This window comes from Rutilus rutilus (genome assembly GCF_951802725.1).
Source record: "Rutilus rutilus genome assembly, chromosome: 1".
In the NCBI taxonomy this organism is placed as follows: Eukaryota; Metazoa; Chordata; class Actinopteri; order Cypriniformes; family Leuciscidae; genus Rutilus; species Rutilus rutilus.
In genome coordinates, this window is record NC_140209.1 from 10,066,170 (window position 1) to 10,093,603 (window position 27,434).

The window sequence follows — 27,434 nt, forward strand, 5'->3', positions numbered from 1 at the left end:
CATTCTGTTTTTGCTGCGTGATTTAAAGAAAAGTGCACTGTAAAAAAAAAAAATACATCCCCAAGTCAAAATTTTCTAGTGACTGGTCACATCTAAATTTTTCAATTAGTCTGACATATTATTTCTCATTGAGCCAATGTTAACAGACTATTACAACAAGAATTGCACTTGGGCCAATTAAAAAATTTAGATGTGACCAGTCACTAGAAAATTTAGACTTGGAGAGGTTAGAATTTGTTTACAGTGTGCGCACTTTGCTCATGCGATCAGCATGGTGATCAATGGGAATCTTGCCTAGGGTGCCAAAAAGGCTAGAAACGGCCCTGAGTGTAAGCATAATCTTACGCCAACATATACGCCCGTTTCTATTCAAGAATGATAAATGAGGGCCCTGGACTGCCTCATACTCCAGGGTTGTAGGAGGGGTGACGTCAGTCTTTAGAGAGGCCAGGGCTGCCCCCACTGCTCTCTCAGCTGATGGAGACGTTTCCACCTTTTGACCACAAGATGTCGTTAGTGTGCAATGTGTTGAAAAGCTTCGAGTAATGAACTATTTTATGATACAGTCAAGGGGAAAGCCCCAGTGCTTCACAAAGCTTCATTTCACCATCACTACTTAGGGGCAACAATAAATACAGAATGTGGAGTGAAAGTAGTGCAACGATTACCTTCTTTGAAGTCTCAAACGGAAAACAAAGCCAGTAGCCCACACAAACAACTCCGCCCACAAAGAAACGCTCTTTAAGGGGCCATGTCACTTTTACTTTGCTACAGATAGATAGATAGATAGATAGATAGATAGATCTATTTTCTCAGGGCTGGAGATAGTAAAGCAGAACATTATAATCCATGTGTAGAAACTCTTCCTGAAGACATTTAATATCTGCTTTACAGACGCTCATGAAGTGTGTGCAAATACTTTCTGTTTCACCAAACTGGAGCTGACGTTAATCATTTCAAAATACCTTAAAAACTTTTTTAGAATTCATTTTCTACAAGTTAGTCATGGATAATGGAAACCTTTTCAGTAACAAAACAATGTTTTCACTAATAATCGTATTTCTAGATTTTAACGTCATGTGGGAAACTGCTAAAAGAAAGAAGTGAATCTAACAGTAGTTCTCTCGTGTGCAAAAGTAGGCAATTAACTGTTCAGAGCAGATGTGTGTGAGACAGTGTGGTTCACAGTATATGCACTTCTCACACGTTTCACACACACTTAAAGCAACACTTTAGTGTCACTATAGCAACTCTAGCAGGATTTAAACACTCAGTATGTCAGATGAGAGGAAGTTACCAACCACAGGAGGAGCTGATGATGTGTAAAGGAAGAGCTGTAACTATATATATAATGAAGAGAAAGACTGACAGAAACACAAAATGGCTGATAAGTGTGATCTGTGTGTGCTGGGACTGATCATTCTCTCTTCACTTCTCACAGGTAAAGAAATCTGTATTTTCTTTAAAGACATTTAGTGGAATTAGTCTGGAAAGAGTTCATTTGAACATGCTCAGTTTATTCTTGCACACATTCACGTTGTGATCTCAGAGTTGTGTATTGATACACACAGATAATACTGTATTATTCCTGATACTGGACATAGTGTCACTCAAACATCTGATGATGAAGAATTATCTTCATATTAAGAGTGTGTCAGTGATTTGAACAGCTCTCTGATAAAGACTAATAGTTTATTCTGGAGAGTGTGTTGTTTGCTTTAAGTGAGGGTAATGCTGTTTGTGGAGTTGTTTAATCCTCCTCTGCTGAGATCTTCAGAGATTTAATGTCTTTTATCTTCAGGTGATTTAATCTAATGCTGAGTTCACACTGCACGATTTTAGCCCCGATTTTGTTACTGTCAAAATATGGCAGTTTTTTTTACAGCAATTATTTACAGTGTGCTCAGTAACAAATGGACACATTTTGACAGTAACATGCTGTTTTCCATTAAAACAGCAATATAACGTAGAAACAAATGCATTCTGGGATATATTTGTCTTTTTTAAAACACACCCTATACCCTCATTAACTATTCCCTACATTAGTTCACTAATATAGTCCACTTGACTGAGTGAATAAAAACAAGTGAGTTAATTCAGACACTGATGAACACCTGCTGTTAACAAGCAGAATCACTGAAGGAAAGAGGAACAAGAAGAACAGAAAAAATATGAAATCAACTGAAGATAAAGACATTAAATCTGTGAAGATCTCAGCAGAGGAGGATTAAACAACTCCACAAACAGCATTACCAGCTTCACTTATTACTAACCAGACTGACTTTATTTCTGCAAGACGTCTACAGGCGTTATTATTAAAAGGTGGCAGAGGTTTAGATGTCATTGTATTTTCATTTGATGTCACCATGATGGTGATCAGTGTTTGCTTTAGTTGGGCTCTGGACCCTTGACTTTTGAACATTAGTTTTTCTTTGACTGCGATAGCTTTGTCTTTAAATGCATCTGATATTGCAAAAAAGCTGAAAGAAAACAGGATCAGATGACAATGGCTGTTTGTTAATGGTCACAATCATCATCTAGTGGCACGGATCTCATTTATTGTCTAATGTATTTTATCATTGCAGTTTTTTTTTTACAGTGTGTGTAGTCCGGTGAGTCTAAAGACACTAAATTACAGGTTGTTTTTCAATTGTTTAAAGGTGCAGTGTGTGATTTTTAGCGTCATCTAGTGGTGAGATTTGCGAATTGCAATCGGTCAATAATTCGCGGCCTTTCCTTGAAATTTCAAACTCGAATGAGAGGCTACGGTGGCCGACGTAGGAAGCCGCGTCTTTTTCTGCTGCTTCTCATTCAAGTTAGTGATGAAACGCGCTCTGTAGCGCTGTCTGTTCGCTGTCGGCTACGGTAGAAACATGACGTCACGATATGGCGACCTTCATAGAAGGGGTGGCCGCGGTTATGTACATATAAATGACTCATTCTAAGGTAATAAAAACATAACGGTTCATTAAGTAAGGTCTTTATACACCACTGAAAAAATAGTTATGGATCTTATATTGCATTTCTGTCAATAGATCCTCAGAAATATCACACATTGCACCTTTAAGCACAATTTTGAAAACAGGGCCCGGATTGTCATAACACTACACACAATTAGCACAACCCTACACCAAAGTAGCACAACACTTCAGATAATTTGCTAAATGGAACACTTTTGCCAAAACTATACACAACTTCATAAAACCAATATTTTGTTACCCTATGAAACACACACATTTCATATGACTTCAATCTTTTTGAACCAGTTACACACTGCTGTTGCTAACCTAAAACACTTTTAGCAAGTCTAATTCTCAGTGATTAGAGTACTGTAAATGAAGTACACAGAGAAAGTGCAACTATACAATAGTTCAGCAAACACTACACAAGACCAATGCTGCAGACTGAGGAAAATATCATTTATTTCTCTCTCACCTGTTGCTCTTTTATGCTAAAGCTCTGATTGCTAATTGTAAAACTGTGTGACAGGTGTTTGCCCATGTGATGAGTCAGTGTGCATATTTGAATGGCAGTGTGTTCCTTGTGAAAACAAGAGATTTTCTGCATGAAAATTGTGCCAAAAGCAGAGAATTGTGTGTAGTGTTTTGAAAAAAGTGTGTTTTAAAACTGCAATTTGAGTGTAAAGCAGGAATTGTGCTTGTAGTTTAGCAGAATTGGCTCAGGGGGTTGGTGAATGAGTTACATGTTGTGGTCATTGTGTCTCAAGTACCAGAATTTGAGTGTAAACAATTGAGGAAAAACTGTAATTTGTATGTATATAGTTATATAATTATATCTAATAATATTTAATGTTTAATATGTTGTTTATGTACTCACGTATGACGCAATTGACGAGAGGAAGGGCGTGGCTGAATGATAGGAGGGAGGAAGGAGAAACGAGATGAGTGGGACCATAGATATCAAATATAAAGGCTAGATGTCTCGTGTGCGCTGCTGGCCATTGGAGGTCGACGTCCGCATGTGGCGGCCATCTTGCCACAGGGTGCTCGCTCACTCGTTTAATGGTGCATGTACTTTTAAATAACCATAACTTGCTAAATTTTCTACCGATTTTCAAACGGTTTGGTTTGTTATAAACGTCAGAGATGTAGTTATGACACTGCATACATACAATGCATACATATGAATAATTATAACATACATGTTCAAGCATTCGGAAGTATAGCCACGTTAATAACGTTACTATAATACACTCACCTTAATTCACAGCTTCACTGTGACAAAATGGCCGAATGGTGATGCTGGAAAGTGACTGCGGCATAAGACATCTAGCGTTTATATATGATATATATGATATCTATGAGTGGGACGAGGAAAAAAATTGTGAAGGCTGAATATTAGGATTTTCACACGATAATCCCGTATATACAGACTTAATCAGTCATTAGTATTGTTGCTTTGCTAATAAGAACTTTATTTAGCAATTATTTGTGATATTCATCCTGGATTTCACTCCATGTGCTCGTGAGGTGATTTGCGCGAGCAACGAGCCGATCGCATTCGGGAGGTGAACCAGATAGCGCTCCAGGTGACCGGAAAAGCCCGGAGTTCCTCTGTCTTATCGCGGGACACATCGCGTTCGGGAAAACATCAGGGGCCTCATGTACAAAGACTTGCGTTGAATTCATACTAAAACATTGCGTACGGACAAAGCTGTAAATGTGCGTACGGACCAAAAAAAACAGATGTATGAATCTCTGCGTACGAAGGATCCCACGCATATTCTCTTTGTACATCCCAATTAACGTAAAATTGAGCGCACATGCACGAGCACAACGCCCCACCCAGTCTCCTCCCTTAATTAAATCAATTTAAATATGGTAATGAGTCCACTTTGGGAAAAGAAAGCAGTAAGAAAAAGGATAAAGCAAGTGGCAAGGAACGAAACTTTACAGAAAGTGAATTGGAGGTGCTACTATCGGAGGTAGAAACGAGAAAAAAAAATTTATTTGGAACTTTGTCCTCCGGAATTAATAACAAAAGGAAAAAATATGAGCGGGAGAGTTTGGCTGATGCCGTCAATGCGGTATTTTATATATATATAAGACACATGCCTTTGGTGTGAGAGACCCGGGTTCAAATCCACTGTGAGACACCAATGTGTCCCTGAGCAAGACACTTAACCCCTAGTTGCTCCAGAGGCGTGCGACCTCTGACATATATAGCAATTGTAAGTTTCTTTGGATAAAAGCGTCAGCTAAATGTAAATATTATATTATTATATATTTTATATATATATATATATATATATATATATATATATATATACTGTATATAATAATATTTTTATTAATATTATATTTGATATTATTTTATTTGATATTTTATCTTATTTTATTTGACTAAGTGCTATATCAATTTGCATATGCTTTTATGTGTTCTTATTGACGCTTTTGACATTTCGTCTACATCGAACGCACATGGCACCCTTTAGCGTCAACCCTACACCAGACCTAAACCTACCCATAACCGAACAAAGCTCTGAGCATCTCATATTGACGCTAAAGGGTGCCATACGTTCGATGTAGACGAAATGTCAAAAGCGTCAGTATATGACGCCCAAGGATGAGAATGCGTTGAATATTCCCATAAGGCTCGTGTGACAATATATGTCAATTATTTTAGAAATTGCAAATTAATAGCAATGCTTCCCACGGTTGGTGGTGCGATAGACTTGTACAACAATTTGTTGTGTAATGTTTGCAACTTCACTTCATTGCCTGTAAGAGTCGCCAACAGACAAAAACAATGAGAAATGTACGTATGCCAGACTTGAAATTGGCGTGGAGGAACGCACATTCTCGCGTTAATTTCACTGTTAGTACATCCGACCGTGAGCGTGAAAGCTGGCGTACGCAAAGTTTTTGTGCGTACGCAAGATTGATACATGAGGCCCCAGGCCTGTAACGCAGAGTGTGTGTGTGAATGAGAGCGTGAATGTGGGCCCATTTAAGTGAGTTTTGATTTAAATTACTGAGTAGTTCATTGAGTATACCTATTTGAAGACTGTGTTATTGAGTTAAACAGTTATACATTTGAGGGTGTTTAACACTTGTGAGATAAGTGTTTTGTTTATTTTCTGAAATTGTAAATCCTTTAAACTTATCTAATTTGACATTTTATTTTATTCCAAAAGACTGTTTTGAATTTTCATATTTTATTTTATTACATTTCACATTCAAATACATAAAAAGACTCATAAGACAAGTATTTGATTAAATAGTGTTTATTGCTGCTGAAGGGAATGGAATACATGATGTGATTATTATAGGTAATCATAACTGTGACACGAATACTTACCCAGGCCCCAGCTTTAATATAGTGGGTATCATTACTGGGGTTACATGTGTATTTTAGTTTTCTGCTTTTAATGCTGGTATGTTTTGATTTCATTTATTAATATATATCATAATGATCACTGAGATATACTGTGTTTCAGGTATCAGTGGAGTTGATGATGATCATGAGTTCATCAGTTCTGGTGAAAATGTGCATTTGTCCTGTAATAATCCTCTTTCTGACTGCAAATCAACTATGTGGATCTACTCTAACAGTCATTCAGCAGCAGCAGTTGAACTGATTACTGGAGGGATAAAGAAGAAAGACACAGAGAGACATGAGAGACTGAGTCTGGAGTCTGACTGCTCTCTGAACATCAAGAACGTCACAGAAGAAGATTGTGGATTATACATCTGCAGACAATATGTGAAAGACATACTACCTGATGCACGCGTTTATCTGCATGTTCTTCATAGTAAGTTTGATTATGTGGTCAATTTAAAAAATCAGATGATGATTGTAGAGTCTGTGATTTGTGTCTTGTGTTCAGTTTCAGTGTCTCCATCATCATCATCATCTTCGTCATCCTCATCTTCATCATCATCATCAACATCAACATCACAGACTGAAATCAGTCCAGGCCGCTCTGTGACTCTCTCCTGTCAGTTGTATTCAGTCTCCTGTGATGATTGTGATGATGAGCTGTTGTGGGTGAATCAGACTGGTGTTGATCTGAAGACAGACTCCAGATATCAGATATCATCATCATCAGATCAATATCGCTGTTTCATCATCACTCTGACTACAACACTCCTGAATGAAGATAACAACAGAGAGTGGAGATGTCAGCTTACTCACAGAAATCAACTCAAGACCTCAGCCAGATACACTGTCAAGTATTCAGGTGAGAAAACAGTGTTATGCTGGGTACACACCAAAAGATTTTTTACATCTTATAAGATTTTCAAAATGTGACAGACCACAAACATGAGGACAAAAAATCCTAGATTTAAGCGTTTTGCTCCTTTAGTGTGTGGTGTGCCATGATGTGACAAAGACAGCACACCACACACAAACAGATTTTCAACCAGAGTCTCGACTGTGAACACAGGAAATCTCGCAAAATCTCGCGAGACTTCAGAAAAAGCATGATGGACAACATGCAGGAAGAAATTGCGATAGTGTTTGGAATGATTTTCACAGAAAATTCACGTGAAAAAAACATTGTACCTACCATTATATATAACCTTTTATACAGAAATATATTCATTCTTTATTGTCTTTATTTATTCTTTATTGGATTTATTTATTCTTTATTGGATTTATTGTCTCTTTAGAAAAAGTTATTTAATCCCTCTATAGAACCTCACTGAACCCTTAACACTCAGCTTCTTCTTATCTTTTTTTATTGATTTTAAGAATGACAATTACAGTCAGGGGGTACAAAGAGTAAAGCCGATAAACAAACATAAAAAGACATATACATAAACAGTGACAAACTTAAAAGTTAAACAAAAATGTGAAAATGTTTACAGATTGAAAAACACTTTGCAGCTTTCTTATTTTTCAAACTCAATATTGTGTTTAGGTATTGTAAAATTTCTGCACTTAAAATGAAAAACAAAGGATTGTTTCCTCGAAATTTACACTTATGAATAGGCCTACTTAATCTCAACATTAAGCTTCCTGCAAGTGTGTGTGTGTGTGTGTGTGTGTGAGTGAGAGAATGACCGTGTCTTCCATCATCTCGCTTTCTGATTGGATATTGTTTTGTTTCACGTGATAATCTCCAGAACGTGCGCGCATTTGTCCTCGGGGTTCCCCCCACACATCAGGATTTCTGATCGTAAATATTAAACATGTTTAATATTTACGATTCGCGATCGGAGCGGCTCCGACGTTCTTCCGAGCAGGTTCGGACACTCTTAACACACCTCACACCAAGGGAAAATCTCATAAAATAATCTGTTAAACCATTAAGATAATCGGGACATAGCTAGGATTGTCGGAAGGGGGGAAATCGGCCCTAAATCAGCCCGATTATCTTTTGGTGTGTACCCAGCATTAGAAGACCCTCATAATGTCAGTAACACTAAGGTCTATCAGTATCACTGAACCAGAACAAACTGAGGGAACAAAAGCTTCTTTGACTCTCACAGAAGAGTAACTCAAAGCATTGCTTCAAACTAATGAACTGCAGTGAAGTAACAGTCCAAAACATTCATTTGGCATTTGATTTAAAAATAGTATAAACCAGGTGAGTTTGCAACATAGATATATACACTAGATGTTGCCTTGGCTACGGCAGTTCATTGGAACGAATGCGTCAATAGAGCCGGCATCTTGGAACAGGGGAGCCCCACCTCTTTAATACATCATCGTCAATGTAGGCAAAGGTCTAAAGGAAATAAAATCACCATAAATCGTCATGAATACGATTTTCTAGTTTTTTTGGTTCGTTCCAACGGTTAGACATGTATTTATCATTGAGTCCAGAGAAAATGAAAGGTTTTGATTATAAGATAATCTACTTCTTTTTCAAAATATAATGCTAGTAGGCCTAAGTTTATTAGTCACATTCTTCCACTTGAGTAAACTTAGAATGAACTATCGCTACTTATAGTATATAAATATATATAAATAAGCAAAACTTGGCCACTAAATATTTAATATTTAATTATTTTAATGATCACAATTAAAGTTTTAATTTTATTAAATTGAACAAGCGCAACATTCAGCATTCAATCAAATATTCTAAAAGATGTATTACTGTAATAATAATGTTATTTCAACATAATATCTCGTTATAATATGTGTGTGTGCAACAAGCAAGATGTGCATTTGTAAATCTGGTGACGCGTGGATTGATTTTTATTAATAAACTAGTGTTTTCTGACAGTGTCGACTCGACTGCAAAGATGAAGTTGACGATTGCCATATTCGTAGTGAACGCGCGCCTAGAGAGAAATGCATATAATGGATTACATAATCAGAGAGTAGCCTTTTTCTTTTCGTTTTGAATTATTTCGTTTAAAGACATTTCAAGCTTTGTGTATGTGATGTATTTCTCATGTTTGTGTGAGGCATACACTGAGTTTTGTTAAGTTAGGATGAGATGCGCTCCAGTTATCGTGCAATGCAAGTGATCGCGCGGGCACCTCCATGATTATATTGTCTGTTATATTTGCTTCTTATTTATTAAATCCAGGCAATTGGTTGATGAAAAATTGATTACAATTAGGATAGCCTACAATTTATCCAAAACGAAATTCACTGTAAAGAAAGGCTTTAATTTTCACAAATTCCAGTGTCCTTCCACACCTCCATCCCCAGTTTGCAAGGAAGAAACAAGCCCTTGAGCCCACTGTATCCTTTTGCAAAACGCACACATACATAGGATTTGTGGAATTGTATGTATAAGAATGGATGTACTGTTTGAAGATTGACAGGGAGAGGACAAGCATACTATTAGGACTGTACTTACAGGTTACAAGCGCCACACTGTTTTTTTTTCCATTAAAAGGTTTGAGTACAATCGGTAAAAAATCTAAAGTTAGGAACAACACAGCACAACACAGCCAAAAGTGGGTATTGAGGATCAACTCCTGCATATTGTAGATTTTAAACACAAGGGTTATTTCAAATAAAATATAAAGAGTAACGTTACAGCACATTCACAGTTCATTTTCTGTGCGAGAATCACAGTTCATTTTCTTCCTCCAAGCAGAGAAATGTACACTTAACTTATAAAAAAACAACTTGACTACTACCATCCACAGAGTAAATGTAATCCCTTGCTGTCTGGTTTAGATTTCGTTCGTGTGAACATCCATACGCAGCACAAAAGTCCGACATCATCCATGAATTCGAAGTACAGGCGAAGATAGCAGCGTTACCTAGCTACTTCCTATGTCAAGACCCCTGTTCCAAGATGGCGGCGGTTTTGACGCATGCTTAGAACCCCAAGGCGACATCTAGTGTATATATCTATGAGTTTGCAAGTTTACCTAGCATGATGGCTAATTAGCGATTAGCTTTACTAGCGATTAGCAAGCTAATAATATAATACACATTCATTCATGAATATGAGTGCTATTTTTTAATGTTTAATCTTCAGTGATGCTGAACTTGGTCAGCCAGCTACCCATCGAGTTGTGTGTGTCATCATTTTACCCAAACATTGGAGTGTCCGTGCTCAACTAAGGCAGAGGCGGCATCTATGCCGGTGAACCGAACAATGGTGTAATGAATTAGTTCGACTCCCAAGACAAGACGATGTTCACCCGACTGGCCAATAGGAACGTGGCCCCGCCCATGACACAATTTTCACAGTGAAGCAAAATCCTGACACGAGAGCAAGAAATTGCATCGAGAGCAGAGAAAAGGCTTTTGAGAGAAACACTTTTTTTTTTGAGAAAATGTTTTCACACTGATAGCAAAAAATATATATTTGAGAGTTTTTTTTTGGTAACGCTTTAGATTACAGCCCGGAAAGTACTGCGTAATTAAAATGAAAGTACAGTGTAACTTTCGGTAATTACAGTGTACCTATAAAGTACTTACGTGTAAGTATAGGGGAACAATATGTAAAGTCTTGGGAATAAAGGGGTAACAACCAGGAAAATACTGCGTTATTAAAACGAAATTACAGTGTAACTTTCGGTAATTACAGTGTACCTATAAAGTACTTACGTGTAAGTATAGGGGAACAATATGTAAAGTCTTGGGAATAAAGGGGTAACAACCAGGAAAATACTGCGTTATTAAAACGAAATTACAGTGTAACTTTCGGTAATTACAGTGTACCTATAAAATACTTACGTGTAAGTATAGGGGAACAATATGTAAAGTTTTGGGAATAAAGGGGTAACAGCCAGGAAAATAACAAATTATTTAGGCAAATTATTTAGACTAAGTATTTTAGAATCTTACTTTTGGGAGCAATTTAGCGAGTACATACACTGCACCTTTTTGTAATAATAGTGTACAAAAATACATAAAGGCTTTTTTTAAATCACGGGGTACATATCAGTGCATTTATAAAGTAGGCTAATTTGTTATTATTGCAAAGGTGCACTGATTAAGTTTCAAGGCAAGTAAAACTATTGCAACTTTTTTTTTTTTTTAAATGCTGGGAAAATATACTCTTGTTCCATGTAGTTACAGGGTAAGTATGACATTGCGGGCTGTAAATTAAAGTGGTGTTTCTTACCCTCTTGTTCCGTGTAGTTACAGGGTAAGTATGACATTGCGGGCTGTAAATTAAAGTGGTGTTTCTTACCCTCTTGTTCCGTGTAGTTACAGGGTAAGTATGACATTGCGGGCTGTAAATTAAAGTGGGGCTTCTTACCCTCTTGTTTCATGTAGTTACAGGGTAAGTACAATAAAAACACATGTACACACACAATCTGATATCACTCGGAAAACTTTATTTGAAAAACAACTTATTTCAAAACGGATTTACAGCACTTTGTTTCTCTTGCTTGGTTTCCTCCTCCTCTTGTTCCTCTTCTTCTGAAGTGAAATGATAAGCGTTTGTAAGAAAAATACCAAATATTTTACATTTTTAAACTGTTGACTATCGCTTCCGACCAACTGTCACCTGCGCGTTCATGAGAGGGTTGAGAGAAAGTATAAATACAAGTTGTCCGCGTCCGAGCTGCGCAGCTGTCGTGTACGCGTCCAAACTGGAGTATAAAGGCCTCATTATACTTCTGCGTCGGACATACGCCGGAGCCTATACGCCGTAGGCAACGTGTTGGTTTTAATTTATACTTCTGTGTCGTTGTCCGCGTTGACGCGTACCTAGGGAGCGTGTGAAACCCCGAGGGAGGGGTTCTGGCAGACCAATCACAGCGCTTGTGTCCGCGTAGAATTGACGCGTTGTTACATTTTTGGAGAGGTGCACGTCAGGGTACACCGTAGGGTACGCGCGCTACACACAGCCTACGACGTAGCTACGGCGGCAGTTCGACGCAGAAGCATAAAACAGGCTTAACAGAGGCTTAAAGCGTGACGTAAGCGCACCGAAAAACCAATGTTGAATTATTATTTTTTTTAATGTTTTTATTATTGCTCACAACAAAATACAAACAATAACAGATAATAATAATGAAAAACAAACCATGCAGAAGAACAGAGACACCAGTTCTCGCGCACGTTTCACATCAAACTCCCGCGAGAATGCAATGAACGCTTAAAGCTTCACCAAACGCGAAGCCATTCAAGCCGCCCCTATGAAGCCGACTCTCATGCACTCGCTGGTGAAAGTTGGTCGGTAGCGAAAAGATGAGTAAATTATGAGAACATTTCTGGGTGTACTGTATTTTCTTGTAATACATAATACAGAATAGAAAAAGACTCCTTAAGATTAGGCTAATAATCAGTGGAACGATAGAAAAAGAGGAGGACCAAGAGGAGGAGGAAGCCATGCAAGAGAAACAAAAAAGGACAAAACATGCTACTTTCTGTCAGGACTTTAGAATTTGAAATGAAAAGTTGATTTAAAAAAAATGATAATAAATTAAATAAATTAAATAAATAAGAAGTGTAATATGTTGTAAATCTGTTTTGAAATAAGTTGTTTTTCAAATAAAGGTTTTCCAAGTGATGTCAGATTGTGTGTGTACATGTGTTTTTTATTGTACTTACCCTGTAACTACATGAAACAAGAGGGTAAGAAACACCACTTTAATTTACAGCCCGCAATGTCAAACTTACCCTGTAACTACATGAAACAAGAGGGTAAGAAACACCACTTTAATTTACAGCCCGCAATGTCATACTTACCCTGTAACTACACGAAACAAGAAGGTAAGAAGCACCACTTTAATTTACAGCCCGCAATGTCATACTTACCCTGTTACTACATGGAATACTTACAGTCTAAATAATTTGCCTAAATAATTTGTTATTTTCCTGGTTGTTACCCATTTATTCCCAAAACTTTACATATTATTCCTCTATACTTACACGTACGCACTTTATAGGTACACTGTAATTACCGAAAGTTACACTGTAATTTCGTTTTAATAACGCAGTATTTTCCTGGTTGTTACACCTTTATTCCCAAGACTTTACATATTGTTCCCCTATACTTACACGTAAGTACTTTATAGGTACACTGTAATTACCGAAAGTTACACTTGTACTTTCATTTTAATTACGCAGTACTTTCCGGGCTGTAATCTAAAGCGTTACCTTTTTTTTTTTTCAAAGTATTTTGAGAGAGATTTTTTTTCTCACAAATAATTAAAAAAAATTCAAATTTGACTTCCGGTTTGGGTGAGCATGTGAAAGCAGCGTTATCTCAGGCTCCCGCAGCGCTAACTTTGAAAACTTACTTTTTCCTCAAAACCCCAATCAACTGAGAGTGAAAAAATTAACATTAGAACCTTGAACACCCTAGAGAAATGTCAAAAGCATCAAAAGCGGACGCCTGTCCTACGGGCAGCAGCACAACACTAGCTAGCATAGCTAGTATGCTTGAAGACCACAGAGCTAGTATTGCAGCCGACTTCAAAGCAACATTCGCTGCTCTGGAATTGAGACTCGACAAAATGCAGACAACGATAACGGAACATGGTCAGTGAATGGACTCATTGGAATCCCACTCTGAGCTGCAAGCCCAACGAATTCAAGCACTGGAGGAGAAGTGTGTCGCATTAGCAGATAACAACGCTAAGCTAACGGCGAAGACTATCGATCTTGAGAGCCTCAGCCGCAGAAATAATATTAGAACAGTGGTTTTCAATAGGTGAGGCGCGCCTCCCCTGGGGGGCGCCAAAGAGCCACAGGGGAGGTGCGACACGCAAAGAAAAAAATAACTGTATGCAGCTCTATTGATATCGGTAATTGTGTGTGCGAGTATTAGCTTTAAAATGCGTCGTTCTCTTGTCCCAAGTCAACAGAAGTCAGCATTAAGGGAGGATACGGAGCCCGGGAAGTCACCTGTATGAGTAAAAAAAAACAATTCGTCCGCTCAGTTTATAAACAGTACTCACGAATTCTCAAACTGTTCCCTCGGTTTAACAAATCGTGCCCACGGATTAATAAACCGTATCCACGAGTTTCTAATCCTCGCTCTCAGACTGATAAACTGTGCCTTCAGTTTTTGCAATCTGTACCCACAAATTCATAAACGCTTTCGCAATCCGTTCCCAAGGGTTTGTAAACTGTAACGTTACTCACGGATTTGTGGCTCGCCCTCATTTTAGAAGAACACCAGGAGGTAGCCTACGTTGTTAACGAATCTTATTGTTTTATTGTGTATTAAGTGGAATACATCAAATTGTCTTAACAGCGTCTGCGTGTTTAAAGTGATTCTCAATTGAAGCGGGTATGTGGTGGAATATATACGATTTATATGATTACATTTTTTAATAATAATTATAATTGCGTGACGAGTTCATAATGCGGTGAATTCCCGCTCCCATTTACTTCACAATCTCATTATATAGAGACGCGCGTCACGATCTGTGCACTGCCACGTCTCGCGCTCGCCATGCCGCCAGATTCAGTATACAGTGCACCTATGAACCATGGCGTTAACTTGAACTGCATTTCGGTCAGTGCGTGACTAGTACAGCTTGTTAATAAACAACGTTTTTTTTTTATTGATCCATTTCATACAATCCGTCTTCATTTGGCAAGTGCACTTGCGCAAAAAAACATTTTTCATGTTCAACTTTTGTTTTTTTGTGTGTGGATGCTGCTGATAAAACAGCTTCGCTGAGACTACAAAGAGACATGCAGTTAGGTGAGGTAATCTGATAATAGTAGAGATTCTCATTTATCAAAACACTAAAATTGGTACCGTTTTGGAGAGAAATTGGGTATTTTTTAATCTCTCTATTTAACCCATCTCATGGTGTGTGATGCTGAACTATCATATGAGATTTTGAATTATTTGCACAGTTATGAATATTGATATTTTATGTGCAACAATAGCATGCTCAGGCTCAGTGGCCTTTCGCTTAGTTTTAAATGCTTTTTTTTTTTATAATATGATTTAAATGCTGATGAGTGCACTGATTTGATGCATTTTAAAAAGATAAGGGGGTTTATTATAAGGGGGGTAGAATCCGCAGCTCAGTACTCACTACTCACTACTCATGAGTACTTTTAAATAAGCTACTTTTTTACTCTTACTCAAGTAGTTTTTTTAGGACAATTACTTTTTACTCTACTCGCACTACATTTTTTGGAATGTAATGGTACTTTTACTTGAGTATGTTTTTTCAGTACTCTTTCCACCATTGCTGATTTTGTTCAAGATGATGTGCATCTCCTTCAAATGTGCGCTTAAAGCTTTGGCGCCGATTGCACATGTTAAGCATGTTTTGTTGACTTGTGGTTAGGCCTACTGATGTTCAGTGATTTTAAAAGTAAGCCCTAAACGGCTTAGCTCCAGTCTATTTAACGGATCTTCTATCGCTCTACAATCCATCGCGCTCTTTAAGATCACTAAATTCGAGGCTTCTGGTCATACCTAGGATATCCAGATCCACCAAAGGAGGGAGGGCGTTTTCATATTTAGCTCCACAACTCTGGAATAGTCTTCCTGATAGTGTTCGTTGCTCAGACTCGCTCTCCCAGTTTAAAACTAGATTAAAGACGCATCTCTTCAGTCAGGCATTCATATAATATTTTTAATCTTACAGTTAAATCCGGTCTCTAGTTCATAAATGCCAGAGGAGAACTGGCCCCCGACTGAGCCTGGGTTCTCCCAAGGTTTTTTTTTCTCCATTGGGTGACGTGATAAAGTGTTCTAGGTCACCGTCAGGTCACTTGATGGAGTTTTTCGGTTCCTTGCCACTGTTGCCTTTGGCTTGCTCAGTTGGGGATATTTTGGGAATATTAATTTATTTTTATCAATCAATAAATTCCACTAGAAACAAACCTTGTTTTATTATTTTAATTTAATACTGTGAAGCTGCTTTCATACAATTTGTATTGTGAAAAGCGCTATACAAATATACTTGACTTGACTTGACTTGACTTATTGCCGTGGCTTCTAACGCTGTATTTCAACTATCCTATCAAAATAATTTATTATTGCCGCGAAAGGCTCTTATTGGACAAGGTCCTACTCTATTTACATAATGTTACACACACTAGCTACCTGCTATGCCATACTTATTATTAAATTATACGCAGCCACGGCCTGTTAGCTTGACAAAATGCATCCGTTTTTTAAAAGAAAAAAAGCATAAGATTCGACTTCAACTTCAAAGGCAGCAAAATGTAAACAACACAAGTACAACCCGGACTATATTAAATATGGATTTACTTCGTCGGATGAAAAACCACAGTGTGTCGAGTGTGGTGAGGTCTTGGCAAATGAGTCCATGAGGCCATCCAAACTTGAACGTCACCTACAGACTAAACATCCAACATGTGTGGGTAAACCTGTGGATTACTTTGTACGAAAGCGAGACCTACTTAAAAGACAGCAAAGTAGTATTGTGTCGCTCACAATAGCTTCAAAAAGCACCCTGAAGGCAAGTTATCTGGCAGCTGGCCATATCGCCCGTGCTAAGAAATCGTTTAATATTGGTGAAGAGCTAGTTATCCCATGTTCAGTTGACATGTGCCGCGAGGTACAAGGGGAAAGTGCTGCTAGCAAAATAAAATAAATCCCACTCTCCAACAATACTGTCTCCAGACGGATTATAGACATGAGCGATGATATTGAAACGCAACTTTTGGATCGAGTGTGAGCAAGCCCCTTGTTTGCCATTCAAATCGACGAATCAACAGATATTTCAAAGATGGCATTATTGCTTGCATTTGTACGCTACAACTGGGAAGGTGCAACACATGAGGATCTACTGATGTGTAATGAGCTCTCGACACGGACGACAGCAGATGAGTGGTTCAATTGCCTTGATGGTTATTTCACAAAGAATGGCCTGGTTTGGAATAATTGCGTAGGCATTTGCACGGATGGCGCGGCCGCAATGACTGGCAAACATAGTGGTGTTGTGAGAAAAATTTTGGACAATTAATTTAGTGAAGAACAGTGCTCTCAGTTCCCGCTTGTTTTCAATTTTGTGCGACCAGCTGGAATCAGACCACCGCCAGTTGTTATATCATAGTGAAATTAGGTGGCTCTCGTGAGGAAAAGCTCTTAATCATCTTTTCGAAATGCGCAAGCAGGTGCACACATTTCTGGAGGAGAAACGGTCTCCCCTGGCAAAGCATTATACAGAGCCTGAATTTCTCAGGAAACTGGCATACATGTCCGATATCTTTGACCAGCTAAACCAGCTAAACCTATCCTTTCAGGGGAGAAACAACAGTGTTTTCTTGATGGCTGACAAAATTGAAGCATTCAAACAGAAGTTGGTATTGTGGGAGAAGCGAGTACAGGAGAACATTTTTGACATGTTTCCTATCCTCACTGATGTTCTGCAGGAATTCCCTCACATCAGCACCGACATACAGAGAATTGTCCGGGAACACCTGACCAGATTAACACAGAAATTCTCTGATTATTTTCCCAACGACCGAAGAGTTGGGAATGCGTGGATTCGCGATCCTTTTTCAGTAGACCCAAGTGATGTGGATGTTGTACTCCCCATTAATTTGCAAACACAGTTAGTGGAACTTGCATCTGACGGCAGCCTGCAGCTTGCTTTTCGCAAAACAGACCTGAGCTCATTCTGGATTCAAACCAGACACGAATATCCTGAACTCGCAGAACGTGCAACGAAGTTTCTCTTGCCATTTAGCACTACCTATCTTTGCGAGTCAGGATTTTCAACAGTGACAACGAAAACAAAAAGCAGGAATAGGCTGACAACAGCTAGTTTGTGTGCAACACTATGAGTCGCAATTTCCCAAATTCCACCACGTCTGGATATGATTATTTCAGAGCGGCAGTCTCAAGTGTCACATTAAAATGAGTTAAAAAAAAAAATCAGTTTGCCTCATAGTCTGTCTATTGAAAATGTTTCTGTGTTTTTGTGCAATTAATTATAATAAACATATACTGTAGGCCTACGGAGTAGTAGCCTATAGATCTAAGAGGCATTTCGTTATTGAATTATTTCCAGCCTTAGTGGGTCGTATGACTGGCATACAAAAAAAAAGTGGTTCGCAGTAGGCAAAAGGTTGAGAAACCCTGCTCTACAGGGCGGCTTTTCATTACTCATCTCCATAAATATATCTAGTAGTAAAATTCTTTGCTGATACTTCCTCATCATCATGGAGAACGCAGTTCGCACCGCTTTCTCCTTCTTTCCACAAGCGCTTGCTCTCCCGTGGCGTCTGTCTTGCTGTGCAACCATGAACAAAGGCGCGTCTGGAAAAAGTGCGTTATGTGGCTCTTTCCTCCTTTCTTGTCAACGAGTGGATATCAGAGCCACCGCATCAGTAGCGCCGCCGGTCGCCATGTCTCAGTGTTTTTATGAAGAGGACACAACTGTGTACCTTTTGGACTGCGCATCAAGAACTGGATTAATCCGGTACTTCGGTACCACCGGTACTTAAGTAAAGCTGGTACCGTAACGGTTTAATTATTTTAGTACCAACTTGGTACCGAAGTACCTGGTCTTTTGACAACACTACACACACTCATTGGGAGTTGAGTCCCGCTAAAATGAAAATCCTGTGTGAAGCTCAAGTATTATGTGATGATGATGTTGTGTATATGTGGCATTATGTGCTGAACTGAACTAACAGACGTGATCCACAGATCCAGGAGAAACTTTAGTCTGTGTGACTGCTGGATCATTATACAGAGGTACGACACGTTCATTTATACTGACAGCTTTATAACATTAAACTATCAGTCAGTCTGTAAAAGCTTCATCAATAACTGTTGATAGTTGAATACCCTTGACTTCAGTCATGTACAGTTTCTCTTCTTCCTCTCATGTTTCCTGCAGTGATTGTGATTATTGTTGAGATGGCAGTGTTTGCTGCTCCTACTGTGATTCTTCTTCAGATCATCTGTGCAAGAAGAGCTGGTGAGTTTTGAGCCGCACACAATCTGATGATTCACACTCATCTGATCTGGAACAATCTGCAATCATGATAAAAACACATATGAGAGGTCAGTCAGTGCTTTTATTTTGCAGGGAGGAAGGACTCGAAGCACCCAGAGGAAATAGAGATGCCGACAATATTACAATAAAATACTGATGAGTTTAGAGCAAATCTGCAGCAAAATTTACAATAGCAAAAACTTACAGAGGATTGTTCATTGTTTTATTTTCTTCTTCTCAGAAAACAAAGAAAAAACTCGACACCACTATGAAGAAATAGTGACACCAAGTTTAGATTAAATTTTATTTTGCTTCATATGTAAACTGCTTTAAATATAATATTAAATACAGTAATGGACAGAATCTCTCTCTGTTCTGTGTGATGGAGCTGATTTGGTGATTCTTGGATCTTGTCTGTTCATTCCTGTTTTTAGCATCTTTTAAAAAAAATTTAATGAATAATGCTAATTTTCTTAATAAATCCTCTGCAATTGTGTTTAATGTCTCCTTTCTTGAGATGTTTGTTAAAAATATGTTGATTCCTCCTCATGAGCTCGTAATGTATTGTAATATAGAATAGTAAGTGTGAGTATTAATGGGTCAAGTGTTGATGTAAAAGAAGCGTTTCAGTCGTTTCTTGAAAGTGGCTTAAAGGTAGAAAAACTTTTTTTCAAATTTGTTTAAACTGTCTTTATATACCGATACATAATTAAAATGTAAGTGCTCTGAAAAAGAGAGTATAAAAATCGAGTGACTGTAGACCTTTTAATCTGCAATAAACACAGCTCATTATTTCCATTCGAGACGAAACAATTGATTGGTTTGGGCGACTGTCACTCTCTCTCGCAACCATGGCTACCACCCCTGTTGCTAGATCTGCCCATATGCGCGCGCACCCGTTTGATTTGAGGAGTGCAAGAGAGACGCGGAACCTACGAAGAGTAAAATTATAGCAGAGAAAGAGCATTCAAAATTCAAAGCACCTGCATATGCAGTCAGCGAAGGCAAACAAGGCAAAAACTACTTCCTCGGACCCTGGTTGCCCGCACTCTTGAACGACCTCCTCTGCTTCGCCCTCGACCCCGGACCTGTCCTCGAACCGACGATGCGGTACTTGTCACCGGACTGTAACGTTAGTCCTCATCAGAGTCAACAATGCTTTCATCATGGAAGCTCTTACATGCAAAACACTGTATATGTTATGAATCTTACACGAAATTTACCTTCATCACAGTGTAACTGATTGTAATGGAAAAACGTGTATCAATGCAACCTGTTTTTAGCTTTGCCTTATAAATATAGCTCGTTAACGTTACCTATAAATATAGCTCGTTACCGAATCAAACAAAGTAGCCTATATTTTAAACTTTACCAGTATCGATATGCTAGCTTGATAGTGAGTACTAAAATAAATTTGTTTATATTTATAGTGATAAAGTTAGGTATTTTATTACATGTGATTCTGACATGATGTCACTGCATGCACTGCGCTCCTTCCTCTCCACTCGTCTCAGGTAATAAATGCGTCTTCCAGCTGAGCCTGAGCGTTTGGCGTCGCGCGTTCATGTGTTTTGGGGGCGTGGCTTTGGAAGGAGCTCAGAAGGGAGGGGGTGGAGTGAATGGAAATAATGAGCTGTGTTTATTGCAGATTAAAAGGTCTACAGTCACTCGATTTTTATACTCTCTTTTTCAGAGTCAAGTCAAGTTAAGTCAACTTTATTTATATAGCGCTTTCACAATACAGATTGTATCAAAGCAGCTTCACAGTATTAAATAAAATAGTACATCAGTGTTAGTTTCTAGTGTAAAACGTCCACGTTTGGTAATGGTGATCAATAGTATTGGTGATTGATTAATTCAATTAAGTATCCCCAACTGAGCAAGCCAAAGGCAACAGTGGCAAGGAACCGAAAAACTCCATCAGGTGACCTAATGGTGTCCTAAAACTCCATCAGGTGACCTAATGAAGAAAAAAAAAAACATTGGGAGAACCCAGGCTCAGTCTGGGGCCAGTTCTCCTCTGGCGTTTATGAACTAGAGACCGGATTTAACTGTAAGATTAAAAATATTATATAAATGCCAGGCTGAAGAGATGCGTCTTTAATTTAGTTTTAAACTGGGAGAGCGAGTCTGAGCAACGAACAGTATCAGGAAGGCTATTCCAGAGTTTTGGAGCTAAATGTGAAAATGATCTCCCTCCTTTGGTGGATCTGGATATCCTAGGTATGACCAGAAGCCTCGAATTTAGTGATCTTAAAGAGCGCGATGGATTATAGGGCGATAGAAGATCCGTTAAATAAACTGGAGCTAAGCCGTTTAGGGCTTTATAAGTTAGTAGCAATACCTTGTAATTAATACGGAACTTTATAGGTAACCAATGCAGTGATGATAAAATTGGTGTTATATGGTCAAATTTTCTTGATCTAGTAAGAACTCTAGCGGCGGCATTTTGGACTAACTGTAGCTTGTTTATTTAGGATGCAGGACAACCAGCTAATAAAGCATTACAGTAATCTAGTCTCGAGGTCATGAATGCATGAACAAACTTTTCTGCATCAGAAACTGATAGCATATTACGTATCTTAGCAATGTTTCTAAGGTGGAAAAAGGCGGTTTTTGTAACATATGAAATATGATTTTCAAAAGACAGGTTGCAGTCAAGTATAACACCCAGGTCTTTTACTGTAGATGATAAAGTAACAGGACATCCTACTATATTAAAGTTGTAGTGAGCGAGGTTTTGTGGGCGGTTTTTTGAACCAATAAGTATTACCTCTGTCTTGTCTGGATTTAATAAAAGAAAATTGCGCGTCATCCAATCTTTTATATCTTTAACACACTCTGTCAATTTGGATAATTTAGCGTTTTCATCCGGCCGTGATGAAATATATATTTGAGTGTCATCAGCATAACAATGGAAACTAATTCCATGTTTCCTTATAATATTTCCAAGTGGCAGCATATATATTGAGAATAATAGAGGGCCTAACACAGATCCCTGCGGCACTCCATAGTTTACTGGAGTTATGATCGATTTTTCTCCATTTAAATAGACAAAATGGTAGCGGTCAGATAAGTATGATCTGAACCAGCTTAATGCTTGTCCTTGAACACCAGTATAATTTTGTAGTCGATCTAAGAGTATTGTGTGATCTATAGTATCGAACGCAGCACTAAGATCAAGTAAAACTAGTATTGAGATACAGCCTTGGTCAGAAGCTAAGAGTAAATCATTTGTGATTTTAACGAGCGCAGTTTCAGTGCTATGGTGCGGCCTGAATCCAGACTGAAACTTTTCATAGATGTCATTTTCTTGTAAGAAAGAGCCCAGTTGAGCGGACACAACTTTTTCTAGTATTTTAGACATAAAAGGAAGATTTGAAATGGGTCTATAATTTACTAGGTTATGTGGGTCTAATTGTGGTTTCTTAATGAGAGGTTTTATAACTGCCAGTTTAAATGTTCTTGGAACATGACCTAAAGATAAAGATGAGTTAATAATATTGAGTAGTAGTGGTGTCAACAATAATCGATTCGTCGATGCGGCAAAGTGCCATAATCGATTATGTCACTGTTTTAGGGGTGTAACGGTACGCGTATTCGTACTAAACCGTTCGGTACAAGCAAAGTCCTTTTAGGCAAGTCGTGCCACTCGGCCGCCATCTTGGCAACGCCTCCGGGCAGCTATTTCGGACTAACAAGACCAGGCTCCTATCTAAATGAATGGGCATAGAGTCAGAACTGCACTTTAACTGGTCACCGGGACATAAAAACTGCATGTATAGAAACAGCAGTAAAATATGATAAAAATCGCTGAAAAAGTTTGATGACTTTGCCCCAAAATAAGGTTTAAAATGCCTTTTTCCCCACAGGTTATACTTTACTACGCATGCGCAAGAGTTTACGACACCAACTTCATTTACGTCTCTATCCAGAATGCCGGTGTTGTGCAATAATCAATGTCAATATTGTTCTCCATTATTTAAATATAAGCAGGTTTGCACTTTATCAGTAATAACAATGTATTATATAGATAAGTTGTTTTAACTATTCATTTACATGAATCGGTTCAAAAGATTCATTAGTTCGCGAATTGGACGTGTCATACGGTTGTGTGATTATCCCAGCAGTTAGGACATGGACATCCCACAAGGTTAGTGTCAACACAGAAAACATTACATCACTGGATAGGTTTTTTCGTTTATTTAGAGAGTAATTTTATGTCAGCTGAATGTGCGGAATGCATTTCAGAGAAGATAAGGCAACGTATTTTAGCACAAATCACACCCAGCGGTAATTCAGGAAAAAAAAAAATCTCAGAATGCTTCACATGAAACTTCGGTCTTCCGACCTTTTACCATAATGTTGTTTTATTTTGATTAATACGCGTGCGGGAGAGAGAGCAAGACAGCGCTTAATTTGGAGACGTTGAAGTCTTTTTTTACACTTTTGCCTGGCTCTGAGAGAGAGAGAGAGAGAGCGCGCGCGACCGGGGCGCTCTCTCTCTCTCCGCTGTCGCAAAACCTCAACTGTGCGCATGCGTCAGTGGAACCAGACGATAGGCTTAAATGTTTCCTGGCTTGACTTTTAAAAGCAGATGATTGGCTTACCAGCGGGAGGGGCGGGACATGTGCACACAACCGCCATCTTTGCCGTTACGGGTTTTCCTTATATGGTTGTATTGAGGATTGAGGAAGTGGCATGTCTCATAATAAATAGTCTCTGGTACAAGGCACGCATTTTCAAACTGAACGGTTATTTCAAATGTAAGCGCGTCGCGAGCGCGCTCATAATGTAGACGCTGGCGCGACCACAACATCAAATGGCAAACGCAATGTAAGCGGAACGAAACTGAGCTACTCGTGACGGACTGTTTATCAGTTTGGACCAACGCAGCGCGAGCCGATCTTATACTACACAACGCTAAGAGATCCAGTAAAGAAAGCATTTGAACTCGCCACTAAAGTAATAACATCGCTGCGAGATCTAGTGAGAAACATTCACATTTCTCCGTTATTAACGGATCAAACAGCGCTGACGTGGAAACCAGGAAGAAACATTGTGACATGAATGAACTATCCAGTGTCCACAGATCTGCAATATTCACCATGGATTTACTGTAGTAACACTAACTGCAACTTTGGAAGTTTGGCAGGAATAGTAGGCTATAATGCTTTCAAGTAACGTTATGTCGGATTTATTTCGACATTATGAATAACATTGCTGCCCTCAAATGTTAATCTGAACTAAAATAAACATTTGTTTATAAGCACAAAATATTACATTTAATTTTTTTTCCAAGGAGCTGTTTTGTTTTATATGCTCCTAAGAAGAGTCAATTATAGCTCCATCATTGCTCAAAGAAAGAAAAAAATGTCATACTTTATGATGTTAGTTCTAATAAAAAAAGAATAAAAAAAAAAATTAAGGAAATTTCTCTGGCATTTCTTTCTTTTTGCTGTATCGAAAACGTACCGAACCGTGACACAAGTGTATCGTATTGAACCGAACCATGAATTTTGTGAACCGTTACACCCTACACTGTTTATTTTCTGGCCTTGAGTTGGACAATAAAGTTGAAATTTAATTTCAAATGGTTCTCAAGCAGAGAGAAGAGAAACATTTCTCATTCAAAGCACTGAAAGCAGTGATTTATGCTTTCTTTTTCAGGTTTGAAAATGCCATATCCAATACCCTGTACCATTCAATTTTATTTTATTTAATGACATTTATGTCAAAGATACAGGAGAGTGATAATACACACATAGCAGCCAATAAAATCTGTTTTTCAATATCTGACTGCTTGTATTGCCTCATGACTGATGAAAATTTTGCCTTGTTGTGTGCAGTAGAATTTTGATGCATCGCAATGCATCGTAGAATCGAATTGAATCGAATCGTTACCTGGTGAATCGTAATCGAATCGAATCGTGAGGGCAGTGCCAATGCACACCCCTACTAAACTGTAACAGAATATTTTGTTCAGGTGACGCTTGTTTATTTGTTAGTCTAGCCACGGTGTTAAATAAAAACCTAGGATTGTTTTGGTTATTTTCTATTAGTTTGCGGAGGTGCTCAGCCCTGGCTGCTTTTAGGGCATTTTTATAACGTGACGTACTGTCTTTCCAAGCGATTCTAAAAACCTCTAAATTAGTTTGTTTCCATTTACGCTCTAAATTACGGGTTTCTCTCTTTAGAACATGCGTAGTATTGTTGTACCATGGCGCTTTAATTTTCTCTCTGACCTTTTTTAGTCTAATAGGTGCAACAATATCCAATTTTCCAGAGAGAATGGAGCTCATAGTGCTGGTTAGTTCCTCTAGTTCATCTGTTTGTTTGGGTTCAGGCAGCAGCTGAGACAGATCAGATAAGCAATTCGAGAAATTATCTATGGTGGATGGAAGGATTGTTCTGCCTAATCGATAATGCGGCGCAGCATGATATATTACAGCAGTACGTAATATGCAAGTTACCATGTAATGGTCAGTTACATCATCACTTTGTGGAATGATATCTATATCGGTTGGATCGGTTCCATGTGATATAATTAAATCGAGTGTATGATTAAAACGATGAGTTGGTCCGGTAACGTTTTGCTTAACCCCAAAGGAGTTTAATAAATCTGTAAACGCAGCCCCTAACACATCATTTTGATTATCTACGTGTATGTTAAAATCTCCAACAATTAATGCTTTATCGACATTGACCAAAAGGTCTGAGAGAAAATCTGCAAATTCTTTTAGGAAATCAGCGTAAGGCCCTGGCGGTCTATATACGGTAGCCAAGGCTAAAGATAATAGGGATGTTTTTCTAACATCTAAGAGCGTAACATTTAGTACAAGTACTTCAAATGAAATAAACTTATAACCCGTTTTCTGAGTAACACTAAGAAAATCTCTATAGATTGTTGCAATACCGCCGCCACGACCAATCAGACGGGGCTCATGTTTATAGGAGTATCCTGATGGAGTAGACTCATTTAGACCGAAATAATCATTTGGTTTAAGCCAGGTTTCAGTAAGGCAAAGTACATCGATGCTATTATCTGTGACTATTTCATTTACAATAACTGCCTTAGGTGTGAGTGATCTAATGTTTAGAAGACCTAGCTTTAGAAATTGTTTTTGTTTACTAATAGCAACATTTTCTGTTTTAATAACAATTAGATTTTTCCTAGATCCTGCAGTAGATTTATTATTTGATCTCACTAAACGAGGAATAGACACAGTTTCTATGTAATGTTCTACACTAGTGTTTATATCAGTTAAATTGGTGCAGCAGAGACTATGATTTGGACTTTTGGTTACTAGTCAAAAGGTATTTAACATTTTGGAGATGTTATCCGACATAAGATCCGCTCCGAATCTGCTTGGGTGTAAGCCATCAGCACGGAAAAGCCTAGGACGCTCCCACAACAGATTCCAATTATTTACAAAGAGCAGTTTCTGCTCATTGCACCATGACATTAACCGTTCATTTAGCTTGAATAATCTACTAAAGGGCAATTCCACGCAAAACTGTCACATCCATAACGCCAACACAATGCCATGGTATTTAGTTGGCGTTATGGATGTGACAGTTTTGCGCGGAATTGCCCTAAACTTGTCATGTCCTAGTCGGTACGTGGGAAGCGGTCCTGACACAATGATCGTTATATCAGGCGATGTGCTGCGTACCGTATCGATCAGATTCCTGAAGTCTTTCTTCAGAACTTCCGTCTGGCGCAGCCTGATGTCGTTCACTCCCGCGTGCAGGACCACAGTTCCGACGCACTCGTTCAGAATCTCGGGAACGCGAGCAGCGATTTCAGAAACACGAGCACCAGGAAAGCAGTGACTGTGCGATTTACTTTTTGATGATCACAGCATCGCGTTCTGTTTCGCGAAGAGGGGAGAAGCAGTTTTGTGTGGATAACTCGAAAACCGGGAGGGTCGGAGAGAGTCTTGGTCTAGACCTGACTCGCGTCTTCCGCTGCGGAACCACCCAGGCTTCGTGATGGCGTGTTGGAGCCGGAGTGAACGAGACCATGGCTGATCGCGACCTCGACGCTCGTGACCGATGCTGAGAAACGCACGGAGTAGACGAGGTCGGAGTCAACGGGTTAGTAACGTTAATCTCTGATTTGTGTGCATCGGCGCGTGA

At 38.7% G+C, this 27,434-nt stretch overlaps 1 protein-coding gene across 2 annotated transcripts in view; it reads left to right on the forward strand.

Annotated features, from left to right (window-relative positions):
• Positions 1-1,353: 1,353 nt before the first annotated feature.
• Positions 1,354-27,434, forward strand: part of LOC311287631 (uncharacterized protein) — a 94,881-nt gene continuing 68,800 nt past the window's right edge. The window contains exons 1-6 of one of the 2 annotated variants that reach the window (XM_084404600.1): positions 1,354-1,441; positions 6,461-6,775; positions 6,851-7,204; positions 19,001-19,048; positions 19,194-19,274; positions 19,386-19,787. In XM_084404600.1, coding sequence (XP_084260726.1) covers positions 1,381-1,441; positions 6,461-6,775; positions 6,851-7,204; positions 19,001-19,048; positions 19,194-19,274; positions 19,386-19,441 — 915 coding nt within the window. In that variant the 5' untranslated portion in view covers positions 1,354-1,380 and the 3' untranslated portion in view covers positions 19,442-19,787. Of the gene's footprint in view, positions 1,442-6,460; positions 6,776-6,850; positions 7,205-19,000; positions 19,049-19,193; positions 19,275-19,385; positions 19,788-27,434 lie in introns of those variants that run through there. The other variant, XM_084404601.1, reaches the window with a different exon arrangement.